The sequence below is a fragment of the Sesamum indicum genome, linkage group LG13 (genome assembly GCF_026168435.1).
Source record: "Sesamum indicum cultivar Baizhima isolate 11 linkage group LG13, ASM2616843v1, whole genome shotgun sequence".
Taxonomy (NCBI): Eukaryota; Viridiplantae; Streptophyta; class Magnoliopsida; order Lamiales; family Pedaliaceae; genus Sesamum; species Sesamum indicum.
The window spans coordinates 8115054-8128825 of record NC_142669.1 but is presented as its reverse complement, the minus strand read 5'-3'; the positions used below and the strand labels follow the sequence as shown (position 1 = coordinate 8128825).

The 13772-nt window shown below is 30.5% G+C and overlaps 1 protein-coding gene across 3 annotated transcripts; it reads right to left on the bottom strand.

Moving 5' to 3' along the window:
• Positions 1–1545: 1545 nt before the first annotated feature.
• On the bottom strand, positions 1546–8960 carry LOC105176565 (uridine kinase-like protein 3). 3 transcript variants are annotated; one of them, XM_011099413.3, is made up of 16 exons: positions 8686–8960; positions 8541–8598; positions 7572–7730; positions 7203–7294; positions 6155–6224; positions 5417–5535; positions 5237–5333; positions 4600–4679; positions 3689–3883; positions 3483–3566; positions 3316–3376; positions 2886–2946; positions 2620–2713; positions 2444–2516; positions 2138–2220; positions 1546–2044 (listed from the first exon to the last, which is right to left on the bottom strand). In XM_011099413.3, exons 3-16 carry the CDS (start codon positions 7720–7722, stop codon positions 1895–1897), a joined length of 1410 nt encoding a protein of 469 aa, XP_011097715.1. In that variant the 5' UTR covers positions 7723–7730; positions 8541–8598; positions 8686–8960; the 3' UTR covers positions 1546–1894. The 3 variants fall into 3 exon arrangements, with proteins under 3 accessions (XP_011097715.1, XP_088733321.1, XP_020554532.1); XM_088877195.1 differs by having other exon boundaries at positions 7572–7709; XM_020698873.2 differs by lacking the exon at positions 8541–8598 and having other exon boundaries at positions 7572–7709; positions 8668–8960.
• Between the last annotated feature and the right edge of the window lie 4812 nt (positions 8961–13772).

The following is a 13772-nucleotide window of genomic DNA, read 5'->3' as shown; positions in this document are numbered from 1 at the left end:
TAATGTTGCATTAATCCAAAATATTACAATTAATGGTACAAATGTAATAGTGTATTTATTTGGTACAATTGTTAAAAATTACAATATTGCACTCGCTCAAAGAGTACAAGATATTCAGATGCGTTAAGCACTCCTAAAATACACAAAAACTTCAAGATATTTTAGAGTACAAGATATTCAGATGCGTTAGACACTCGTGATGAGACTGTTTTATCTCAACAAACCCAACGTAGGTCCGACAATATTTTTGAAGGTGACCTGGATGCCGTTCTAACGACACGACATGGGGATGGTCTTTCTCTACAAACAATTATATTTTCGCTTAATCTTTTATCATTTTCAATTCCAACAGAATCTTTTTCATGTGCAGATTGTGATTTTTCTCTAAGTATGGCGTTTATTTTAGATGGCTTTTCTTCCTTAGCTTTCAAACCTCTGGTAAAGAACTTATTGTGCTCGACCGATTCGTTTTTCGTTACTCCTGTTGCAGTGATGGTTTTGTATTTATAAATTCCTATTATTTTCATTTTATATTTCTTAATAAAAATTAAATAATGCTGAAGAATCATATCTGTTGATGATGAACTTCTCATTATTATAAGCTCCTGGCAATAATTAAAGCATGTTTAGTAATAAATTAATTAATAATCTCTCCAGGGAGTAAAATATACTCTCAGGTTTTTTCTTAATTTTTATTTATATTCAAGTTTTAATTAACTTTTTTATAAGTTAATTATATAAAATTAATTTTTTAACAACCTATTAAAATTAAAAAATCATAATATTACAATTGTATTAATTTTAAAAATTACAATTGAGTAAACAAATATAATAGTGTATATTTTTTTGTACAATTGAAAAACATACAATGAAGTATACAACAGACGCAATTGTGGAACGGATGGACATTTTTGACATTTAAAATTGTATATTTCATATTTTTTTCTATTGCACAAAAAAATATACACTATTATATTTGTCTACTTAATTGTAATTTTTAAAAATTAATACAATTTTAATATTATAATTTTTTGAATTTTTAATAAGTTGTTAAAAAATTATCTTTATATAATTAACTTATAAAAAAATTAATTAAAAAAAACGAAATTAAAGAAAAATAAAAGAGGTGGGTGTCGTGATTAAATCACGACACCAAGCATTTATGCTGAAAAAGATAATTTTTAATGTCGAGTCGTGATTTGACATATTAATATTAATATATTTAAATAAATTATATTAATATAATTTATTTATTTTTTATTAATAAAAAAATAAATAACTCAGCATAACAAGCCTTTGTTTTCAGGTCAATCCAATCCGTCATATACGATGTAGCATAGAAAGTGAAGACCCCTTGTACCATCCATGACATCAACCTCGATGATTATTCAATGGAAACGGCAAATGAAATTGTAAAATAATTACAATTATCACATTAAAAATGTATAAATACTTCTTAAGTTTTAATTATAAAAACTACATAATTTGTTTTATTCTGCAATTTATACTCCTATAAAACGAATATGATCACAAGCTGAAATGGGCTTAGTGAAAAACGGTCTCGTATTTCATCAGCTCATCCACTCAACCACATATATGAGCAACAAAATTGGAAGAGGAATGGGTATCTATCTATCTATCCATGCACGACAAGATAGATAGTGTCCATGTCCAACGATACATCGAGTATTATGGAGTTGGGTGATCATTTCATCCACCTCTAAGCAATTCTTATTATGACCCAAAATCAAGTAATCCTGAATACAATTGTCAAAATCGCTTCAAAAATCATGTCAAATGTCCAAGCTGAGCTGCTAATTATCACCGGGGACAATCTTGTTTCGAACTTTTGTTTGTTCGTATATTGTAAGGCAGTATTGCCACAGTTTGGAGTTCAATCGTCATCTGTGCCAAAGTATCGGTCCCCAAACTCGCCCATGCCAGGGATGACACGGTAATCATCATTCAGACCGATTTCAATCTCAGATGTCACAATCTTTACTCGAGGGAAATGTTTGCAGACCACGTGTACTCCTTGAGGTGCCTGGACAGACAAATGGGGTTTGGAATTAAGGTTTCATGAGAGCTTGAGGAAACTGGAAAGAGTATCTCTTGTAAGATCTGGTGTTGAACTTACAGAGATGAGGTTAAGGAATATGATGTTGGACTCTGGTACACCCTTCTTTATAAGTAGGGAAATAGCTTGAACAGCTGAATTGCCTGAAGACAAATTTGAGACGAGAAAAAGAGTAAATGGACAGGTTAAGGTATTGTAGTTTTCAACTCTCATCTGAGGTACAAACTGACAGACAGCACAAGAACCTCAGAAAATAGGAAGATTTGTTGCAACATGATTTTTCTAACAGATGTAAGAAGTCTTGGGGCATGCAAACATAAATACAAGTAGAGAAGATGAATGTTGTCAGAATATGAAGAGGCTGACCTGTGCCCAAAATTGGATCCAATAACAAGACATGTCTATCTGAGATGTCTGTTGGGAGTTTTTCGTATATCAGCTGCATAAATTTTGAAGCATTTCAGTGGATACGAAGGGAAGTAAAAACTTATAATAGAGAAAGAACATGGCATTGCAGAGGAATAGGAGCAGTCTGTGCTAACCTGCTGACCGTTGTCCCCTTCTCTATGAATAAGAATTTTGCCAATTTTGATTCCTTTACAACATGCGCGCAAGGCATTTTCCATGCTTTCACCACTGAAAAAGTTTAAAATTATTTCAAAAGCTAACCCCACAAGTAACTGATATAAGAGGGATGTTTGGCGCATGTGTTCAGGTCATAACCAACAGGCAGGAAGGCAAAAAGGAAGAAAACCACAGCCCCAGAAAAAAGAGAGAAAAGGAAAAAGAAAGAGTAATATTTTATAACCTTCTGATTATAGAGACACCACATAGTCTCTTACAGAAGTCTACTCCAGTGTACACGGATCCTGCATTAATAGAGCAATACTATGAGAATTAACAGCTTTGCATGAACATTGTCCTGTTTAAGGAACATGTAGGGACTGATAATGATTGATCAGTAAGCAGAACATCAGACCAAAAACATTGTTTTCAGAAAAATGAAATCCAGAATGCATTTCAAATGACAATATTACTCATCAATTCGAGGGGGGTTATGAAAAGTAGAGAAAATTCCGTATCAAGAAATGCCAACAAAGGTAAAAAACAATAAAAGTAACCCGTGCTTGTTTCTGTTAGTATGACTACCGAAGTTCAGTACATTCCAAATTCTACATGAAATCAGACTATTAAACTAACCTGAAGACAAGTACAGAAAATTGATGATAGTAACTTACCCGTAGGAGTGATCACCTGCTTTTCTGTGAATGGAAGATGCCCAAGACCGTGCTCAACCACCTAACACAATGAAGTCTCTACTAAATAAGCAAGCAGAGCAAAATAAAATAATCCTATTGGAAAAGTTAATGGTAGATAATCACATCTTAGAAACACAGACACATACCAGTCGGATCAAACGGTCAGAATAAAAGACAAAATCATGTTTTGTTGACTGAGAATCGCGTATGAGTGTGTGCATTCCGCGTATCTGCATACAACAAAAGTCAACAAAGAATTAAAAGGAAGACAAAATAACGAGGTCAAATGGAATTAAAGTTTAAATGAAATGAGTAGGGTTCACGTGTAAAATTAGCAAGATGGAAATGATACCTGAAAAGTTGACTGAATAACATATAAATTAGGATAGATTTTACAAAGATCATGTTGACCAAGTTTAGTCCGTATATGTTGGACAATCAAGTCAATAGCAACATGATTGTCTCCTCCACGAGGAATGATAATGTCAGCATACTTCTTTGTTGGAAGTATAAAATCGTCGAAAGCAGGCTTTACAAACTTTGAGTACTGCATGTACATGAAAACGGCAATGATTAGTTAGCGAGAATTGGATCTCAAAAACACATAAGTTATCAGTTACAGCTGAGCATCAATATTACAGTGGAGAACCAAAAGAAGGTATTGAGAAAACTGAGATTATTTAATGGATAACCATTGTGGAGAAATAGTTAAGGATGTACAATCATAAAAAGAAAAAAAGAGAAAGAACATAAGTTTCATTGTCACACCTATCCAGTAATGTCACATTTTTCACCTCAGATATGAGATTGAGATTTGGGTCCATCATCAGCTAAAGCATCATCAGTTCTTTATTAGAAGCTTCAAAGAACCAAACTCATTAGTCATTTCAAAGAAATTTGTTTCTGTAGTTATCTAAATTTGGTTGCATGGAATTATGGACTATATTTTTCACACTTGTCTACGCTCTAGAATGCTAATTTCATCGTGAAATCACAAAAGCATTAATTTAAGTAAGATTGCCAGTTGATACCAGTTTCATATTTCTCCCAAACAATATATCTATTGTTAGCAGCCACTTTGTATGTCTTTTAACCCTCTCATACGTTATTTACGAATTCATTTCACATGGGATACACCATTATTTGTTTCATCAAATCTGCAGTACAACAGAAAACTACAATAAAGGCACTTCCGGAGTTAGCTGACAGTAAACTACTCGTCAATAATATTATGGAAATAAAAAGTAATAAGCTTTTTGATACCTGATCAAGCACCATACCAATATCTCTTCCCTTTTCTACTGTATCACGCCTTATTCTCCTAGCCAGGCGTACATCAGCATCTGCACTGAAAATCTTATGCTATCAAAAATCGGAACAAAAAGTACAATAACCAGTGAAACCCATTATCGATTTTAGTCCCTCAAAAAGTTAAAGGAACAAGAAAAAAGTGCAAAGATGAAAAAAAAGAAACCTTCACATCTCAATGATTCCCATATCTTATTCATTCAGCAAAAGTGCATGAACAGAAGTAGCTAGCAGACAATTTCTGAACTAATGGTAAGAAATTGAAAGGAAAGCTGTAACTTATCCAAGTAAGAAATCATTCAACATTGATTATATCCTAGGAGAAGCTTGTCCTCAGTTCAATTAAACTCCGGAAGTGATATCTCTTGAGATTTTGCAGCAATTTCCTTCGGCTACTAATCTGTGCATTATGCCTTTTACTACAAGCCTCAAGGGTAAAATTTATCAACATGATAATTTTGTACCCGATACAAGTTGAAATTCAAAATTGAAGAACTGCAACTGATCCTTTTTATCGTATGCATAGTATATAGATTTGCATAATGAATTCATCTAAAACATGCAAAAAAGAGTGGAAAGCAAGAGAAAGAACCTGTATCTACGAATATCTTCATATTCATCAAATCTCGAACACGCAGATCATGAAAGATGAGTATTCCTTCTAAAATAATAACATCCGAGGGATTTACCTAGCAAATTTAAACAAATTAGAATAAGTTTCAAAAATTGATAGAAAACGAGAGGAATTCTGGAAAGAAATAACAAATATTACTCTTCGAGCAGGGAAGATATCATTTTTATAACTCTTGAAGTCATATCTTGGAATGTCTACCGCCTGACCATGTTTTAACTTCTCCATTATGCACAACAGTTGCTCTGTGTCGAACGCATCTAAATGGGAACAGAAATAAATTTAGATAAGCATGAAACTATTCTGGTGATGCAAACCCAAAAATGCAATTAACAAATCTTAGTAAAGTCACATCTAATAACATATCATTTAATGAAGTTTCACATCGCAATTCATTGACTATTCTTATTTAGATATCTACCTTTCTCCTAGAATGTAATGTTATAAACGTACCATACTTACTACCCACGAGACCTCAAGGCAGAAGGTGCACATATTACCTAAAGGCATACCAAAGAACTCTACTTCTATTTATTTCATGGCATAGATAGCTTTCTGAGATCAATATAAGACTGGAATTTGCATAATAGCAGGAATGGATATTGAATGGAAAACTGAACTTGGATAAAGTGCAAAAGCCTATGGGATGCTGAAGAATAAGTGACCATAATATAGAGGGCTTAATTGTAAAAATCAGGATAACCATCAAACAGATTTTCACCAATACCTCATAATTTGAGCTAAGCAAGAACAGTATCAGAAGACACATACTGCTACAGTTCATCCTTTACCAGACAAGACTTATCACGAAGGAACAGATAAATAAATAAAAGTATAATTCTGAGGAGGACAGAAATGCTCCAAGTTTCAAAAACTCACCAGGATGGTCAAAGTTGTATTCATGAACTTTTTTAAATTCCTCTGGCGTCAAATTGTGATAAAACGAATCCTGCCAAAACATCACACAGAAAAGTGTATTGGCATTCTAATATTTGACTACTTTAGAAGCATCCCAGAGCAAAAAAGTTCAGTAAATTCCCGACTTCTACACCATGCTTCCAGAAGCTGAAGCAAAATAGAATGGCGGGCTACATCATAACACAGCCAACAGTCTGAACTGTTTCTTTTAGTGGTTGACAGTGGAAATATAGATTAGATACACAGTTATTGATTTCAAAAGAACAACAAAAATACAAGGAGACCGCTCGTTTTTCTGAACTCTAGATAGCATCTGCTGTATTTAAAATTGATTGTTGGAAACAGCCACTGAAAGAAATAAGAGAATTTAGGAACAGGGGCAAAAGTATCATATAAAGAGAACAAAATCAAAGTGGTCAAACATTTGAAACTTGCCTCGAAGAAATTTCAAGAAAGAATTCACCTATTCCAGATAAAAGTACAGCAAGAAACCAACAGAAAGGAATAAGATCATCAAATTCGTACGAAAATGCTGGACATATTTCTACTATACATCCCTTCTGAAAAACTTGAAAATTCTCTAATTTTAAACAAATTCTTTCACTATCAGACTAGGAAAGTACAAAAATTGGAAGAAACACCAAAAATTCAATATTAAATTGGAAGCTGAGATCAAGAGACACTATCATTTGAATGCTTGAAATGGTAACAAGATCAATCGTCAAAATGGTTAGACAGCTGAATTTCTTTCACATGTCAACTTTTATGAGGCTATCCTATAGATAAACAGGAGACCAGAAAACAAAAAGAAATGCGTGAAGGCCTGGGAGCAAGCATTTCCTCTTCAATTTGTGACCAAAAATCGCTAGAAGTACTTATTAGTTGGACTTTGTTGATGAAGTTCACATTGAAAACTAAAAACATAATTTTATAAAGGAGAAAAAGAAAAGAAAACTGATAGGTGATGACTATTGTATTCTTCTTAAGGTGTGGATAAAGATATCCAAACCTGGTTAACAAGTACAACACGCTGATCGTGAAGCTGTTCAATAATCATATCACAAACTGAAGTCTTCCCAGATGCTGCACCTCCAGCAACTCCTGCGTGCAAAATATTCAGATACCACGTAGAAAGTTACACTGGAGATAAGCATGTTTTTATTGGTAATGACAAATGTTCTAGACAACAGACACCTCATATACATATCACTTTTAATAGGTGCTAGAACAAAACTTCTCGCATAAATTAAGTTTACTAACATGTGCGAGCACACAAAGATGCCGATGTAAATTGATTTGCATTCAGCATCAAAACACAAAATCATGATACCCTGATTTCTATAGCCATTACTGGAAGAAGATAAGATGCTTGCGCTACCTATAACAAAGGGTTGCAAGACATTTTCAGTTGCAGAAGTAGTTGACCTCTCAAGTTCTGAAGCGCTTGGATCTGTATTTTCTAAATGAAATCCAGAGAAATGAATCCCTGACGAAGCCTCGATCAAATCTTCAACAGCTGTCGAGCCCATTTGTCAAGCTTCACAGCAAAACTTAATGATATTAAGGGGAGGGAAGAGGAAAAGAAGATTTTATGAACAAGCTTCAATCTGTGACAAAGTATTGAAGGCTGACAAAAATAATAGTAGAAATAATTCGAAATGGTAAAAGCCAAAAAGGAAAAGGATTTTAGAGAGAATCTTGAAAAATAATAGTCAGTTTCAGATAATCACAAAGAGAATTTTTTGGTTTGTGGAAGAGATCAAATTTATAGCATCTTTCTAAAGCAAAATGCAAAGTCTTTGTGCATCATGCAACTCCAAACAACATCACAAAAGTAGGAAAGTTACTTGAAGAGCAAAAAGATGGGTGTCATAGTCGTATCGGTTTCCATCTCTACACCTCTATCAACAATCTCACAAGCTAATTTTCCTTGACGATCTCTCTTTAATTTTTATAGGGTCATAATCAAATCAAAGTTGCTTCACCAATCATCAGTAATTAATTGAGCAAGGCACCAAAGAGAACAAAGAAATCAAGTTCAAACAAACTTAGAAAACTTAAGTCCATGACCAATCATATAGATTTACAGTCACCATCCTTCTTACATCGATCGCTGAACTTGATAAGAAAAGCACAGCGAAACAGAAACGGAAAGAAACCAAGAAACCAAATCCCAGCATTCTTGCGCCATTTCAACTTACAAAATGACCAATCATTTTTATCAAGAGGCCACTAGTTGCCATCAAAATGAAAAAGCAAACAAGAAAATGCGCCCATATGCATCAAATGCAAGATCGCAACGATACAGAAATTTCACAAGTTGTTATCCATTAATCTCAAAGAAAACCTGATCTTAGCGGCAATCCAAAATCCCCGGGCAAAACACACCGTCCAAAAGCTTGAAACTGTAATAAATTCAAGAAAATCATCGACCTCAATGCAGCTATTTACACATGAAATACTCAAAAACACACCTGATGACTACAACTCACAGAATTCTACGATTTCAGTGAATGTAGGTTTCCTTGGGTGATTTTTCGGGATTCGAACAGTAGAGAGAAAAGCGTAAACCAGCAATATGTGAGCTGAGTATCTTGCGCGGGCACGCACATAGACGGGATCTATTTATAGGGAAAAACGAGAATCGAGTTGGCGGAAATGGGCATTAGAATTTGTGAAAATTACAGGAAGACCATCAAAACCTCTCTTCCGTCGTCGGTCGGTGAGGAAGACGACACCTCCGCAGCTGCCCACAGAAACCACGTAGCCGTTGGATCTACTGAGTTTTTTTAGTTGTGGCATAATGATAAATATTTATTTTTTTTAAATTATAAATACTATTTATTGTAATTTGCCTTCTTTTATGTAAACTTCCACCACTCCCAATCACGTAAAATTTTTATTCGAATTAAATTTGACTGAACCAAATTCAAGCAAATATAAAAATATGATAATTTGTTTGTTTGTTTTTTATTTTTAATAAAGGGTATGTATTTTTAATTTTTTTACCAAAATAATAATATATTTAAATTAATTAATAAAATAATATTTTATATTAAGTTATATTTTATATTTATAATTTTATTTTATCCTAACACCTCAAAAATTTTTAAAAAAAATCTTATAAAGTCATATATATTGTAATATATTCCTTAATTTATATAAGTCCCAAAAATACCTCATATAAATATACAAATTATAACAGTCAAAGAAAATGATAGTTTATGTAATGATGTTGCTGTATTTGAAAGCGCATTGCACAATTTTTGTAAAAATAAAGATGATTTATGTAAATAATATTGACATTTTTTGTGGATGTATGTATAATTATTTAAAAAAATAAGTGTAAAGTATATAAATAAATTATAGATTATGGGTGTAAACGTAATTATCCCTTAGTAAAACTTGTGTGCGAGACTTATGATCGGCTTACCAAAATTTATGTTGCATTAGGTCTTGAATTTTAAATAAGAAAACTTTATTTAATATTTTGGCCCTTAATAATTTTTTTTAATTTTTATAATTTTCTTGGTGACGTGTAAAGTTATAGCCGTGCATGTTTACGGGATAGGTCCGATCGATTGCAGGTGGGACCCAGCGCTTGTGCTGGGTGGGGTCCATTAATGCCCGAGCCAACAGCGGACAGTGCTGTATGCGTGCTTTACTGGATGTCAGCCGAAAGATTTTCGGTATGTGGGTCCACCACTGGATTTCAGCCGTACTGTGGGTCCCAGCGAAGTTTTCCGGGTTTTTAATTTATTATTTGTTTATTAATAATTAATAATTATGACACGCAATACGTGCGCATATAATTTTACATACAAATTCTCTATGATTTTAAAAATTATATTTAGATTATTTGGCTTTTATTTTTATTTAATAAATAGATACATTCACTAGTCGAAATTTATCAAAATTAATGATATTAGCCAAAAAGAAATTGAATAAAAAATTTTATTTATCTCTGGTTCACTTATTATTTAGCTATTATGGGTCAAATAATATTTTTTATTATCAAAATAACTTACACATTTTCATATAATAATATATGTGAGGAGATATATCCTCACTCTTACAATAGTTTTTAGTATAAAAAAAATTATTTGACCTACAATAAGTGACTAAAAAGTCAACTAGAAATAAACATGATTCTTTAGTCAATCTTTTTATGTCAGTCTAACAAAGGAATCTATTTATTATATAGAAATAAACATCGAAAATATTAAATATAATTTCTAAAATTATATTGAACTATATATAATTACGTCAAAATCTTAGAGGAAGGCTATATAATTATCCCAATTATTTACTATGTAAGTTTAAATTTGAATATGAGTTGAAATAAATATTGAATAAAAATAAAAATATTATAACAAGTATAGCACCCGATTAGTCTGTCAAAAATAACTGTGCATGCACTATATATGTTGGCCAGAGTTTTTATAATTAATTTATAGTCGTAAAAAATTAAAATCTAATCACATAAAAGTCAATTTACAGATTACGATTTAACATCGAATATATTAATAAAATTCAAATACACATAATAAATACGACAACATTCGATCTTATCTATTAAACTACGATGATGGATAATGATTTTATTGAAAATTATTTTTTTTAAAAGAAAAAAGATTTACTAAAAAGGGTTGAAAGGGCAAGGATACGTGTGAGTGACATGGCCAAACACATGAATCCACCTCATGTTGACGTTGCTCATCTGACAAGCATCTACATTTCTAGGTGGGTTATGCAATTTACCTGTCATATGTGAAAAATAAGCAAATACTTCTATATAAAAAAAAAAGAATAAATAAATTATTTTTTGTATTTTAAAAATTAAAATTAATTATTCTTCTATTAATGGTTTAAAGATGAAGGTAATTTTTTTAATTTTTTAAAATATGTGGAATAATTTGCTATTCATTTTCTATGAACGTTTTTACTTATTTCTTATATCACATGGTGTTAAGTTGCAATTTTTTCCATTTTTAGGCTGTTGAGCTACTCCCATTTATATCCCAAAAATCTAAATAAATTTCAAAAGTTTATATTATGCATGTGCATAGACATTTATGGAATATAATTGAAAGGATAGTTACACTGTTTTTTTTTTTTTTAAGTTTTGGTGTAATTATACGTAAATTGCTTATATTTTAAAAATTATATTTCGTACCTATAGGGTTTGTTTGTGTCTATGAAATAAATCAATTTCTTGTCAAAGTTAACTGAATTTGTTGATATTTAACAAAGAAGATTAAAAATCTATAATTGCCCTCAATTACTTATTACTGATCTATTATAAGTGCAATAAAATTTTATTAACCGAACTATCTATATACATTTTCACATGTCACTGCATATGTATAAAGATATATCTTCACCCTATAGGGTATTTTAATTAAAAAATACTTATTTGACCTACAATATGTGAATAGTAAGTCATTAAGGACCAAATATACTTTTCATTCGATATTTTATGCTAGTATCATCAAATTCGATGAATTTTAACTAAGAGAGTGATCTATTTATTAGATAGAAACAAACGTTAAGGATACTAAGTATAATTTTTCAAACAATAAGAGTTCACGTATAAAAAAATAAAAAAATAAAAAGTAAGAAGTTTTAAATTTATTTTTTAAAAAATTGAACAGAATCTTTCAATTTTGATCAAATTAATTATAAATTTGTTACTATTAATATATTATAAGTACCAGAATATTTTATTATCTAAATATTTAAAAAAACTTATATTTAAAATCAAAATTTAATATTTTATAAGGTTAAAAGAGTATTTTACAAAGTATATAAACTTATAAAATATTTTAAATAAAATTCGCCAACACCCTTCTAATATGTCAAAATTAGTAACCATATTTATGATGAAAACAAAAATGTAAGTTGGGCCTAATTGGGCCATCTCCGCAATTGATTTTAGCCCATTTTGATAGGTCCATGAAATATGTGGAAAATGCGTTCTGGGCCACAGTTTATCAAATTTTAATAAATTAATGTAGTTACGAGCATACGTAGCACACTCACATAGGTGTGCACAATTAATTTAAATTTTTTAAAAAATTATTATTATCTTAAAAATATATTAATTAGATTAATAAATTTTAAAAATATAAAAAAAATGAGAAAAGGAGATGTGAAAGTTGAGAAACGAGAAAATAAAAAGTTAAGAAGAGAGAGAAAAATAAAACGTTGAGGGAAGAAAAAAGAAAATTAATTAAATTTAAAAAAGAATAAAATTGACATACTAATATAGTGTTGTTCAATTATATATAGTGCATATATATATATATATAGTAGTTTGTGGCACTAAAGAAGTGCTCTCCCTTAATATGTATATATATATACATATATATATATATTACATACCGAAAAAAAAAAAGTGACAGACACCAAAGAAGTGCTCTCCCTTAATATGTATATATATATATATATATATATTACATACCGAAAAAAAAAAAGAGACAGACACCAAAGAAGTGCTCTCCCTTAATATATATATAATACATACAAAAAAAAAATGAGACAGACACCAAAGAAGTGTTCTCCCTTAATATGTATATATATATATATATATATTACATACCGAAAAAAAAAAAGAGACAGACACCAAAGAAGTGCTCTCCCTTAATATATATATATAATACATACAAAAAAAAATGAGACAGACACCAAAGAAGTGCTCTCCCTTAATATGTATATATATATATATATATTACATACCGAAAAAAAAAAGAGACAAACACCAAAGAAGTGCTCTCCCTTAATATATATATAATACATACAAAAAAAAATGAGACAGACACCAAAGAAGTGCTCTCCCTTAATATATATATATATATATATATATAATACATACAAAAAAGAAAAAAAAGAGACAGACACCAAAGAAGTGCTCTCCCTTAATATACAGTATAGACAAATAACTCTTCACTATTTAAGAAATTACAAATACTCATTTGAATCTTAACGTTTGTCTGATAATGAACCAATTTCATTAGTCTCCGTTATTTTTTCATCCAATATTTGTGGTATACTAATCAAAATACCGTTTTAGATTATGAATTATAATTTTTATATATTTTTATCGACTAAAAACTACATAATTATTTTCAATTTAAAAAGAATATTTATAATCTTTCATATAATAAAAAAATATTTGTATTATATTAAATTTAAGATAATGTAGCTATTTATAGCTTATATCATCTAGCAGGAGGTTAAATTTGCGATTAATTTTTCATATTTTAGCTTTTATATTGTTTATTTTGCTCTAATTTACTAAAAAATCAACTATATCTACGTTTATTTTGTCTCCAGCCTCAACGAAGTTCAGTGCTAGCGATATATATTTGTTCGTGTTTTTATTTCTAAGTTTAAATTTTTGAAATAGTAATTAAAGTAAAAGTATATTTATTTATATGTATTCTCATTGAAAATATATTAATATAATACCACGGCTCAATATATCACTAATCCACGCGTACACTCAATTTACACAAAAATATATACAAAAATTGGAAATACATATTCTCTATCGAAATCCGAAAACTGAAAATAAAAA

What these genes read in the sequence shown, in the direction of transcription:
- LOC105176565 (XM_011099413.3), bottom strand. Translation starts at nt 7,722, where the DNA reads ATGGGCTCGACAGCTGTTGAAGATTTGATCGAGGCTTCGTCAGGGATT. An exon ending in CTTGCAACCCTTTGTTATAG is followed by an intron (nt 7,295 to 7,571) that starts GTAGCGCAAGCA and finishes TTTTGCACGCAG; the next exon opens with GAGTTGCTGGAGGTGCAGCA. An exon ending in GTGTTGTACTTGTTAACCAG is followed by an intron (nt 6,225 to 7,202) that starts GTTTGGATATCT and finishes ATGTTTTGGCAG; the next exon opens with GATTCGTTTTATCACAATTT.